Source organism: Pinus tabuliformis, chromosome 1_1 (genome assembly GCF_031772625.1).
Source record: "Pinus tabuliformis cultivar Carrire ecotype Pingquan chromosome 1_1, CPIR1, whole genome shotgun sequence".
NCBI classification, from domain to species: domain Eukaryota; kingdom Viridiplantae; phylum Streptophyta; class Pinopsida; order Pinales; family Pinaceae; genus Pinus; species Pinus tabuliformis.
The window spans coordinates 335,494,923-335,507,009 of record NC_142297.1 but is presented as its reverse complement, the minus strand read 5'-3'; the positions used below and the strand labels follow the sequence as shown (position 1 = coordinate 335,507,009).

General features: G+C 40.5%; 1 protein-coding gene across 2 annotated transcripts in view; it reads right to left on the bottom strand.

The window, feature by feature from the left end:
• The window catches only part of LOC149212926 (uncharacterized), a 261,965-nt gene that overhangs the window by 87,010 nt on the left and 162,868 nt on the right, over positions 1 to 12,087 (bottom strand). For both annotated transcript variants that reach the window (XM_089391933.1, XM_089391932.1), the window contains exons 11-12: positions 4,246 to 4,311; positions 4,044 to 4,131 (exon numbers count right to left, since the gene is read on the bottom strand). In XM_089391933.1, coding sequence (XP_089248059.1) covers positions 4,044 to 4,131; positions 4,246 to 4,311 — 154 coding nt within the window. The remainder of the gene's footprint in view (positions 1 to 4,043; positions 4,132 to 4,245; positions 4,312 to 12,087) is intronic.

Below are 12,087 nucleotides of genomic sequence, written 5' to 3'. Positions count from 1 at the left end.
CTAAGTCTAAACTTAGGAAAAATAAAAATATTAATGGGTATTAATAAATGTTGGAAATACTGAGAGGGGGGTTGAATCAGTATTCCTTTTCAATTGTTACTTTTACCAGTTAGATCACTTATAATTAGAACATAAAATGAAAAATAAGAATAAATACTTTTATTAATCTCAATAAATCAAGTACAATATTTGTGTAGTGCTCCAACCCTAGATGAAGACACCAATCTTCAATCTCCCGAGCTCCAACCTGTATTTTGCCAAGCACCGACTTGGACTTCCCAAGGCTCCAACCTTGTCACTTTGAGGCACCAACCTCTAGGGCTCCAACCCTATCTCTGGAAAAGGGTTTATTTGGGTCACTCATATCCATTGACTTATCCTTCATTGGTGACTCCATACATACCGGGTCTCCTCCCATTGGTGAAAGTCCGTAAATAGAAGGGCGCCTTAGTTGAAGTGACAGTGGGCTAAGTCTCCATTTGTTGCCCTTGGCCTAGCATTTTCCCTTTAGGGATCCCCTTTAGGTCCCCTGCTAGTTTGAGCAGTAACAATGCTCATGGTCAAGATGTCAACTTCTTGAAATTTGTATTTTCCTGCTTGATCAGCTGGTTCAGTAACAATACCCAAGACCTTACGCCTTGCAAGAACAATGTCAATTCTAGCATTCCATGCTCTAAAGTTTGTAGCTCCCTCAAGTTTGTTTTATGTCTTCATGAAGGAAAACATGATGAAGACGATCAATCAAGACAAGAGATGTAGGATCTCAATGCTCTTCAAGGTGACCTCAATGCTCTTCAATACTCTATTCCTTCACCAAAGCTCTAATATCATGTTGATTTTCTAGTGCAAACAAGACTAGTACAATTTTCAAAACTGATAACTACTTCAAATGATAAAATTTGACTTCTTTAGAGCATTTCAATCATTAAGTAGTTACACTTGAAAATTTTCAACCATAAACTCTAGTAGAGCAATAGAGATCACAATAAAGACAATGAACAAGAGACGCCAAAATTTCTTAGAACAAAACCCGACAAGGGGGAAAAGCCTGCAATCTTTCATTATGAGAGAGAGTTCAATTCATCAATAGTACATCAAAATATTCCAGTCAAAATGTCAACCTTGACCTCAATAATTTCCAACTCAAAACCAGTCCAAGGAGAGAGAAATTCAACACACTATTCAAGGTCAGTGAACATCTGCACAAGAGGGCCGAATTTTGACGTCAAGCTTTTGGTCAAGGGGCCAAAATTCAACCTGCAATTTCCATAGTCAACTTCTCTCAAGGTGCAACAGTTGACGGCCCAAAACAGAGACAAATCTTCAACCAAAGATAGCGAACAAATCACAGAGAAACTCATCAGTGAACGGCTGCACAAGAGGGCCGAATTTTCATGTCAAGCTTTTGGTCAAGGGGCCAAAACTCGGCCTGCAATTTCCATAGTCAACTTCTCTCAAGGTGAAACAGTTGACCTATGGTCAAGAGACGTCAAGCTTTTGGTCAAGGGGCTAAAATTCAGCCTGCAATTTCCATAGTCAACTTCTCTCAAGGTGCAACAGTTGATGGCCCAAAACAGAGACAAATCCTCAACCAAAGACAATGAACAAATCACAGAGAAACTCGTCAGTGAACGTCTGCACAAGAGGGCCGAATTTTGACGTCAAGCTTTTGGTCAAGGGGCCAAAATTCAGCCTGCAATTTCCATAGTCAACTTCTCTCAAGGTGAAACAGTTGACCTATGGTCAACTCTTGGTCAACGGCCCAAAACAGAGACAAATCCTCAACCAAAGACAGCGAACAAATCACAGAGAAACTCGGCCTCCAAATCCAGTCAAAAGCTTGATAAAAACAATAGCAAGAATACTCGAGCCAAAGCTAGTCAATGTTGAAATTTCTAGGTCTGACTCGCTAGAAATCTCTACTGCATTATCTGGTTTATTTCTCCTACTTGTTTATTCCATTAACAAGTTATTTATAAATATAAATACTGAAATAAACACAAATGCAGCCTTAACTCATATACAGATCAACAACTGAAATAATTGAGAAAAACACACAAGGGACACCGTTATTTTTGGACAATCGTCTCCGAAAAAAACCAATGCAGGAAAACTAGTGCAGCAGATATGAGGGTTCTATTATTATGCAGTCTCTGAATACATCTAGGGAGCCAAAAATGGTTCACCCAACAGAGAATGCCCTCAGTAGTAGTACCTCTCCTCAGAGACAGATATTTCGACTGATCAATCACCGGATGAACGATCCCACAGCAACTATGGCAGCTTCCACTGCTCTGCATCACTCTACAGGGACTGCATCACCCTTCCCAGCTCACCAGCACTCAGTCTGCCCCACGAAAATTCTTTCAGCGCTGCCTCTTGGCCCTGCGTCAGCTCTGCTAGCCTCTGCGCAACTACTGAAGCCTCTACATCAACTCTCAGACCCTTTGCATCACCCACGCTGGCCTCTTCAGCCTCTGCGTAGCTCCCAGCTGCCTCTGTGTAGCACCCAGCTACCTCTACGTCAGCCTCTCCAAGCTCTGTGTTGTCTCTCTGGCACTATCTCTGCCTCTTTGCTATGTATTCTCGGCCTCGTGCCAAACTGCCCCTTGCTGCAACAAATCACTAGTTCGATTCTCTCAGCAAAACACCGCTCCAGAAAATCACACTGACTGAACAATTTGGTGTTTCTCCAACTGACCCTCAAGCCTCCTCTTATACTTATCCTGTTGAGTCTTCAACGGTTGAGATTAAGTCCCTAATCAACGGCTAAGATTAGATTTGGCTTGATCCATGTCATTTCGAACATTCTCACCCATTTTTATATTAATACCCATTAATATTTTAATTTTCCTAAATTTAGACTTAGGAACTCCATTAAAAATATTAATTATTTAATATCTCTCCAACCGGGTGGAATTTCCCCAAACCATTTCTAGGTCTTGGAGATCTTATGTGCCTTAACCTCTCCACCAATTTTCATGGCTAGAGCACATACGATGCTACCAAAAATCAACACTGAAAAGAGAGATGAGAAAAGTCAAACTTCGTTGGAAATTTCAGCCTTCTTTCTCCCTCACACATGTGAACAGAACACCTTGATTGGTCAAATGAGTGAATGTGATGTAATGCCAAATGAGGACAATCGAATGCCAATATATATGTGTGTCAAGAGTTGGGTTTTGAACATAGGATCAAAACCCTTCAAGCACTGGGGTCGACTTGTCCAATTGAAGCCAACTTGGATAGTTGGAAAATAATAATTTTCTTCCTCAATTTTCACCATGAAAAAACCAACCGAAGCTATCAATTTTCAACACCTCTGTTAGGTGAACAGCTTTAGTAGGGGGGCATTCCTAGCAAGAAGTTGGTGAGAGATTTCTAGCCAGGAGTTTAAATCTAGGGATGGCTAATTTGGTTGATGCCTTGGCTAGGGTTTGGAGAGCTTGACTCATACCGAATTGTATTGAGTTGTTAGTACGTACTTGTACTTCATTTCATCTATATATATATATATATGAAGTAATCCAGCTATTCAAACTTTGTGTAAATTTGAATTTCAGTGTATGTCAACTCAATGATTCAGTAATTTCTAGGACATGTTATGCATGCTAATTTGGCATAACACTGAGCAGAAATTTTTGAATGATTTAAAACAGCTCTAGAAGCTAAAGGGGCAGATTTACTACTGTAATAAGTCATTTTCATATATGTAATTCTCTTGGGAAATGTGCCCCAAGGGCTGTGACTTGTTGGCACTAAGCCTTAAGGTACACTTCATTGGTATTTATTCTCTTGGGTTTCCTTGTTATTTTGGTCGAAAAAGAACTGAAGTATTTACTGCTATAATTTAATATTTCAGATCAATCCTAAGGCTGAAAGTTCACAAGAAATAGATTTTGAAAACCTCAAGGTTGAGGTGGAATTTCTCATTTTGCATTAAAAGCCATTTCCCTTGGATTTCTACAATTTGTTTCAATGCTTAGGAATATATAGCCTCTTGAAGCACATGATAAAAAAATGTGTTTCTTGAACTTCCTTACCAATTTCCCCAGTATCAAGTTTTATAATCCATTCATGAACAATCTCATGCACTGTCTTCCCTCGCTCACGTATATAATTCTTTGTGATCTACACATAAATGAATTACCATTAGCATTGTTCAATACCAAAATTCTGGTAACAAAATTCAAAATATACATTACAAGGCAGCATCACAAGATAATTCAGAGTAAATGAACTTACATCTTGTTCAACATGGTTGCCTGCATGAGTTCGCTCAGGAATAGTTGGTAAGGCACGTCCCAACATCTACATTGAAAGCCAACAAAAAATAAAAGGAACTGGTTACAACATTCATCTAAGTGGATTGGTAAATAATTACTCCATAAGAAGCTATATATGCAATCTATAGCATGTAAAGAGAACAATAGGAATGTCGAAAAGTTTATATATACATATTGATGACAGACATCTGGAGGACTACAAAATAAACCACTCTAGTCATAAGCCACAATGAAAAACTAATAAAACAGTTTCGCTACATGTTAATGGATTGATCATTTTCCAACATTATCAACTTAAGTCTACCAAATTCTAATTCAACCATTTCAACCCTTACATATGTCATTTGTCCAAAACATAGAAGTTTGCAAGTTCCAAAGTCAACAAGACATGAGCTATTAAACATACACAATTCAATATGTATGTTTGAACTAAATATTGAAGTATAATATATAAATTGTTACCCACCAAAATGGGTAACCCCTTTGGAGAAAACTTTCTCCTATTTTGGACATCCAGCTAGCCAATAGCCCTACACATTAGCTTGACGATGATGATCACCTAGCTGCTCTACCATTTGCGCCAGTCACTCCATCTCTCACCATCTGGCATTCTTCTTCGCTGACAGTGTCGTTGATTTTTAGGTAATTCTCTAAACTGATAATTACTCCTTATGATTTTCAATAAGTTAATCCTTTTTCTTGTGATCTCTTCTATCAAAAAGCAATTACACAGAGGAGCTCAGCAGTAAAACAAAAATGCCATAAGAATCATACAGAGACAGCCACTTAATGACACAAGTATTTACCCTGGGAAACCCCACATGGAGGAAAAACTCAGTAACCTTTTGTTGAAAAAACCAAGTGCAATAGAGATTAACACCTAATTTCTCTTCTTGATAATTACTTGTGAATGTTAGATCTGTTATTTTTTTTTTCTTATGACTTCTTCATCAAGCATTTATACAAATGTTCAATCTTCTGAGAAAATATAAAGATCACAAAGAGATAAGAGACACCAAAAGTAGGCTACTAGCTAAGGCAAAACCCCACAAGGGGGAAAACCCAACAATCCTTCTCTTATAGAATCAGATCAAATGAGATATCCAAGACCAAGACCGAAATAACACCAAGAGACCAAGACCAAACCATCCTCCAAGTCACCTCCAAAGTCAAAGTCAATGCTGGTCAAACTTCAGAGATTTTGGACCTACAACTAGGGCCGAATTTCGGCCTGCAACTATCTCAGGAAAATTCGGTCTCTTTCACAGAAATTACACTCACACGTGTGAACTGCTCCAGGGTCAAAATTTGGTAAACCTGGAATATTATTCTTGTCTTTTTGACTCCATTCTTTTCTCTCCTTTGACTCGTCCTTATCTACTTTGCTGGCTTCAACTGTACTTCTAGTTGTACCAAGTACCAAGGCCTTGACAAGTATGCTTTATCTCTCCCCAGGATCAGAGCACAATGCTGGGAGGCATTCAATAGGACACAACTGCTTTTCAAGGTACATACCCCACATATGTTCACCAAGGTATGTCCTTACAGGACTGTTACCACTTAAACTAGCGGAGGACCTAAAGGGCAAATGCTAGACCAAGAGCAACAAATGGAAACTTAGCCCACTGTCACCTCAGCTAAGACTCCCTATTATTTACGAACTTTCACCAATGGGAGAAGACCTGGTATATTATGGGGTCACCAATGAAGGATAAATCAATGAATGGATGTGGAATGACCCAAATGATCCCTTTCCACAAGAGGTTGAAGGATAGAGCTTGCTTGTTTTCTAAGCAAGGTACAATGTCTTCTAGGAGAAGGACGAAAGGATTTGAGGGCTAGCTTTAGGGGATATGGCTTGTGTTAGAGTTTCCCAATCCTTAATATCCCTATTGAAATTGGTATCCCAGATGGTTCTTGAAGAATTGTCTTTTCAAAGGAACAGGACCAGGTAGACCCAGCCTAAGTTAAGAGGCAAGAGTTTAGCAACCAATGATGTTCTTAATCTAGACAAGGAGGGGGAAGGATCAAAGAAAGAATTTTCACTTAAAGGTGTTGATTTGATCCTATGAGGCACTAGCCTTGGGGATACTAGGGCAAAGTTTGATCTTGGAGCAAGGGCTTGGCTTTTCTCACAACTCCACCATCGGAATGGCTTCAAACTTGGAGGAGGCCTTGAGGATACACCAGCACAAGAGAGGCCAGGAGATCGAACTTTTTGGAGGGCTATTTTGTCGGGAAAGTGATGCCCTAGTTGACCCAACTTAGCTAGACCTAGGAAAAGGTGAAAGAGATTTAATTTTAGGTGACCACCTCTTGGTAGATCAGTGCCTTGGTCTTGAGAGAATGGAGTCTATGATAAATATGAATGAGGACCTTTGGCTCTTAGTTAAGGAGGCCTCAAGACTACTTTGCTAGCCTTCTATGTCAAAGAAAAGCAATCTTGCAACTTTTATACTTTGATGTGCCAAAGGTGATAGCTTATCAAAATGAATTTGTTGATAGAATTATCCCTAGGAGATTTCATTCAAATTACATGGCCCATACATTAGGAGATGTTATATAGAGACAATTCCACAATTTAAGCAGTAAATGCATGCAGCAATTAGCCCTAAAAATAGCGAAAAACCCAGTCCAATGTATATGACAAAGTAAAAGAATAGCATTAAAAGCATGTACTTATATGTAATAGAATATATCCAACCATCCAAAATTTGACAATAGTAAAACTCCAAGATAAGATAAACCAAATCCACACATTAAAATTCATCCATAAAGCTCCAATTCATCCTCCAAAGAAAAAGTGTTAAATTCTCAAGAGAGAGAAGATCCAATCCAAAGTGATGATAAGCAAATGAACTCATCTCACTTGTATTTATACACTAATGAGGAGTTCGAATTAGTCTCCTTGGCCTACATAAGCCCATAAAATAAAATAACGTGTTAATAATCTAACTTTTGGTGACAAACCCACCAAACTAGCTCACAAATGAAAGAATAAGCCTCTTAAGAGGTCAGATGATGAATAATACACGTTGTACGACCCTCCAAGAGGACATAAAAAATGAGTAGGACCCTTAAAAGTGATGGACAAGGGGTTGACCCCTTGTTCTCCAAACAATAGACCTATGGTGCTCCCAATGGATAATGTTGAAAATAGCAACAAAAAATGCTAAAAATAGCATTGTTAATGATAGCATTTCAAGATATTCCAATTTTAATTTGTCCTTGAATTAAAATTGAGAATTAAAATTCGAATTTAGTCTCACCAGTGGTTTGAAAAATAATTAATTAATTCATCTTCAGTTAATTAGTTGGAGAAATTCAAACATGAAGTCTTTGTGAAGTCATGCAACAGTTATCCCTTTGATTGAGGAAGTTATCCCTTAATTAAGGAGATAAGGATGAGTTGTATTTGAGTTGTAATTAGTTAGCTTAGTTAACTGAGTTAAATCCAGTTAAATTAGTTCCAAACTGTTGGAGGAACTAATTGTGAGTTCAGTCAGTCAATGCATGCAGGCATGAAACTAGTGTACTCCAGATAACCGAATATTCTCTCATGCATAGCTCATGCATGTTAGTTCAAACAAAGACCCAGTTGAGATTGAAGGCAGGCACGGTGTATTATAAGTTGCAAGAATTTTCCTATAAGAAAATCTCTTGCATGCAGAAGGAATTTAGTCCTTGAGATTTGTGCAGTTTTATAGTGTGTTGGAGCAGTGTGTGAGATCAGTCTCACACAAGGTTACAGCTAGAGCACCCAGGGAAAACTGCGCAAGAAAATAGCAAGCTTGGAGGACAAAGGAGAAGGCATATGAGTTGTTTATTCTATCTATGAGCAGCAGTGAGGCATTGTACCGAGAGTTGGATAGCTGTGAGAACTAAAGCTTTGCATAATCTTGAGATATTTCCACTTGTATGATAATACAGACAGCGGGGTTTTTAGCTCAGGCTTTCCCCATAGTATTCTTCTGTGTTTCATGTGTATTGATTCTTCTTCTCTGTTATATGTGTTCTGTTTGATCTTGCTCAAATTGATTAAGCTTCCACAAGTTTGATTGTAGAAGTAGATTAAGTATTTTGCTTTAGTATATTGCATTATCAGGTTGATCTATAGTGAGAATTTCTACATGGTATCAGAGCAAAGGTGATCGAAGCAGTAAACAGTATACTGAAGAAGGAAAAATTTGAAGTTTGAAGTTCTTGGTTGGAGAAGTAAAATCAAATTCTTATCATACCTCTAAGTTCACCAATGGCATTCAATGGCTTGAGACTCGAGTATGCACTAGATGGCAGCTCGAATTATATAGCATGGAAGGATCGCATGGAAGCGGTATTAGAAGACAATGGTTTGAAGGATTTCATTGATCAAGAAATCCCCAAGCCAGTTGCAGCTAATGCCCAAGAATTCGCTAAATGGAAGAAGTGTGTGGCGAAGGCGAGGCAGATTCTTCTGGAGGGAGTTCGAGACCATATTGTCTCGAGTCTCCATGGAAAAGAGACTCTGTTTTCAATGTGGAAGACATTGAAGGATCTCTATCAGAACAGCAGCGAGCAAAGGAAACTGGCGCTCAAGGACAAGCTTTGGAAAATCAAGTGTGAAAAGGGCGACACTATTTCTACATATCTGAACAAGCTCACCACCTGCAGAGATGAGCTTGGTAGTGTAGGAATAACTATAGCCAACAATGATATGGTGATTCTTGCTCTCCTCAGTCTTCCTAAGAGCTGGCATAGCTACCAGGACTCTGTGAATGGAAGAGAGAAAGTGTCGGATTGGGAAGTACTATGGTCGGATCTGATGCAGGAGGAGATCAGGAGAAGCACCAGAGATGGTTCTTATTCTAAGCATGATGATGAAGAAAATCTAGCCTTAGCCAGTAAAGCAAGGAAATGGAAAGGGAAGGCTTCCCATTCCAAATCAAGTTCTTCTCATGGTGGGAAGAAGATTGACAAATCTAAAGTGACATGCTTTAACTGTCATGAGGTGGGCCATTATGCAAATAATTGTCCATTGAAGAAATCCAAGAAGGGATCCTCGAAAGGATCAGAAGGTGAGGCACTGGCCTCTCAGTTCGAATTGGATTTTAACCTCATCGCATGTATGGTTTCATCGATGGTGGGTTGTGTTTGGTACCTAGACAGTGGAGCCTCATTCCACATGACCGGCGATAAGAGTTTATTCAATACCTTGGAGGAGAAAGACCTCAAGATGCGCATAGAGATGGGCAATGATGGAAAGTATCGTGTTTCAGGTGAAGGCACAATTGTTTTTCAGACGGCACATGGAGCTCCTCTCACCCTGGCTAATGTAATGTGCCTGGACTGAAGAAGAACTTGGTATCTGTCGCGATGCTGGAAGACAAAGGCTATGATGTAGTCTTCGGTAAAAGAAAGACGTTCCTGAGACATAAAGCCACGTGTCAGACCAAGAGAATTGGGATTCAAGTGAAGAATCTCTACAAGCTAGAGGTAGATCATTGTGCTGCATTGAGTTCAAAAGCATAATTGGTGCAAAGCCAAGACATTGACGAGCTATGGCATAGGCGGTTGGGCCACTTGCATCATGGGGCCTTGAAGATAATGCAGCAAATTTCTACCGGACTTCCCAAAGGTAAACTTGAGCAAGTGGACACATGCAAAGGTTGTACCCTGGGAAAGTACACCAAGTCTTCCTTTCATGATCGAGATAGTCAAGCTAAGGCGATCTTAGAGCGAGTTCATACAGATGTGTGTGGACCATTCTCGACAGCATCCACTGCGAAACAAAGGTATTATGTGATTTTCATTGATGATTTTTCTCGTAAATGCTGGATCTATTTCATGCAGAAGAAGGATCAAACCTTCTCAAAGTTTTGTGAGTTCAAAGCTTTGGTTGAGAAAGAATCTGGGAAGAATATCAAGGCCTTGAGGAGCGACAATGGTGGAGAGTATGTCTCTCAAGAGTTTAAGGACTTCTGTGCAGTGGAAGGAATTAAACTAGAATTGACAGCACCTCATAACCCACAGCAAAATCGGGTGGCCGAGAGGAAGAACAGAACAATTGTGGGGGCAGCTCGGGCGATGTTGCATGACCAAGCCCTACCACTTCATTTGTGGGCTGAGGCATGCAACACAACAGTCTATTTGCAGAATAGAATCCCACATCGCATACTTGGGATGAAAACACCAGAAGAAGCTTTTTCCAGGAAGAGACCAGATGTGAGTCACTTCAGGATCTTTGGCTCATCAGTATTTTTCCATGTGACCAAAGATGCCCGGAAGAAACTTGAGCTGACAGCTAGTTGGGGATACTTGTGGGATACACTGATACACCTCACAACTATCCGGTGTACTTGCCTACCAGTAGGAGGACAGTGGTACGCAAAGATCTAAAGTTTAATGAGCAGAAGGCCATGCGAGTTTCCCTTGAGAGGGAGCTCCAACTACAGGTTGTGGAGGAACTTTTGGTTCCTAAGGAGGAGGAGCTTCAGACTGATGCAAAGCAGCTGCATATAGAGGTTCCAGGAGTGGAGGCATCCACTCAAGCATAGTCTTCTAGAGATGGGCAAAAGCGCTCAAGGGAAGTTGATAGATTGTTGTCGGATGCGAGGAGAATGTGGGAGAACCATCTTCTCAGCGCAAATAGAGGTCACCTGATAGGTACACTGGATACATGGCCCTTGTTGGGGAATGTATTGAGATTGAGCCATCTTCCTTTGAGGAAGCAATGCAGCAGCGGATTTGGGTTGATGCTATGGTGGAGTATGACTCCATAGTTCGGAACAGTGTTTGGGATGTGGTTCCAAGACCGCAAAACAAGTCAGTTGTGAGTTCCCGTTGGCTTTACAAGGTAAAACAAGTTGTTGATGGTAGTGTGGAAAAACATAAGGCAGGGTTTGTTGCCCATGGTTTCTCACAAGTCGAGGGGATTGACTATGATGAGACTTTTGCTCCTGTCACAAGGTACTCATCTATCAGATCGATGTTGGCACTATCAACATAGATGGGTTGGAAGATCCATCAGATGGATGTGAAGACTGCATTCCTCAATGGCAAGATTGAGGAGGTGGTGTACATAGAGCAACCGAAGGGTTTTGAGACCTTCGATCGTGAGTCACATGAGCTTTGTACGGGCTGAAGCAAGCACCTCGTGCTTGGTACACCAGGATCGACAACTACTTCACCAGGTTGGGCTTCACAAAGAGTGAAGCAAATGTGAACTTATACCACATCATGGTGGAAGGTAAGCAATTGATCATTGTTCTTTATGTTGATGATCTCATATTGACAAGTGATGATTAGTTGATCATGTCTTGCAAGGAGGACCTTGCAAGAGAATTCGAGATGAAAGACATGGGTCTCATGCACTACTTCCTTGGCATGGAAGTGTGGCAAAAGGATGGGGAGTTGTTTGTGTCTCAGGGCAAGTATGCCAATGAGATACTCAGGAGATTCAACATGGAGAAGTGCAAGCCCATGCAAACCCCTCTAGCTGGTAACTGGAGGAAGGAGGATGCTACTTCTAGAGAAGTAGTAGAAGCTACTGTGTACAGGCATCTTGTGGGTTCACTGATGTACTTAGTGAACACACGACCAAATTTGTGCTATGCGGTGAACCAGTTGAGTCAAGCTATGGTTCGGCCTACCAAGCTGTTTTGGAAGGCAGCTAAGCATGTTTTGAGATACCTCAGAGGCACATCTTAGTATGGATTATGGTACAGACGGACAGAGGGAGTGAAGCTACAGGGATTCATTGATGTAGATTGGGTAGGGAGTCCATCAGATTGGAAGAGCACATCAAGAGGAATTTTCAACCTTG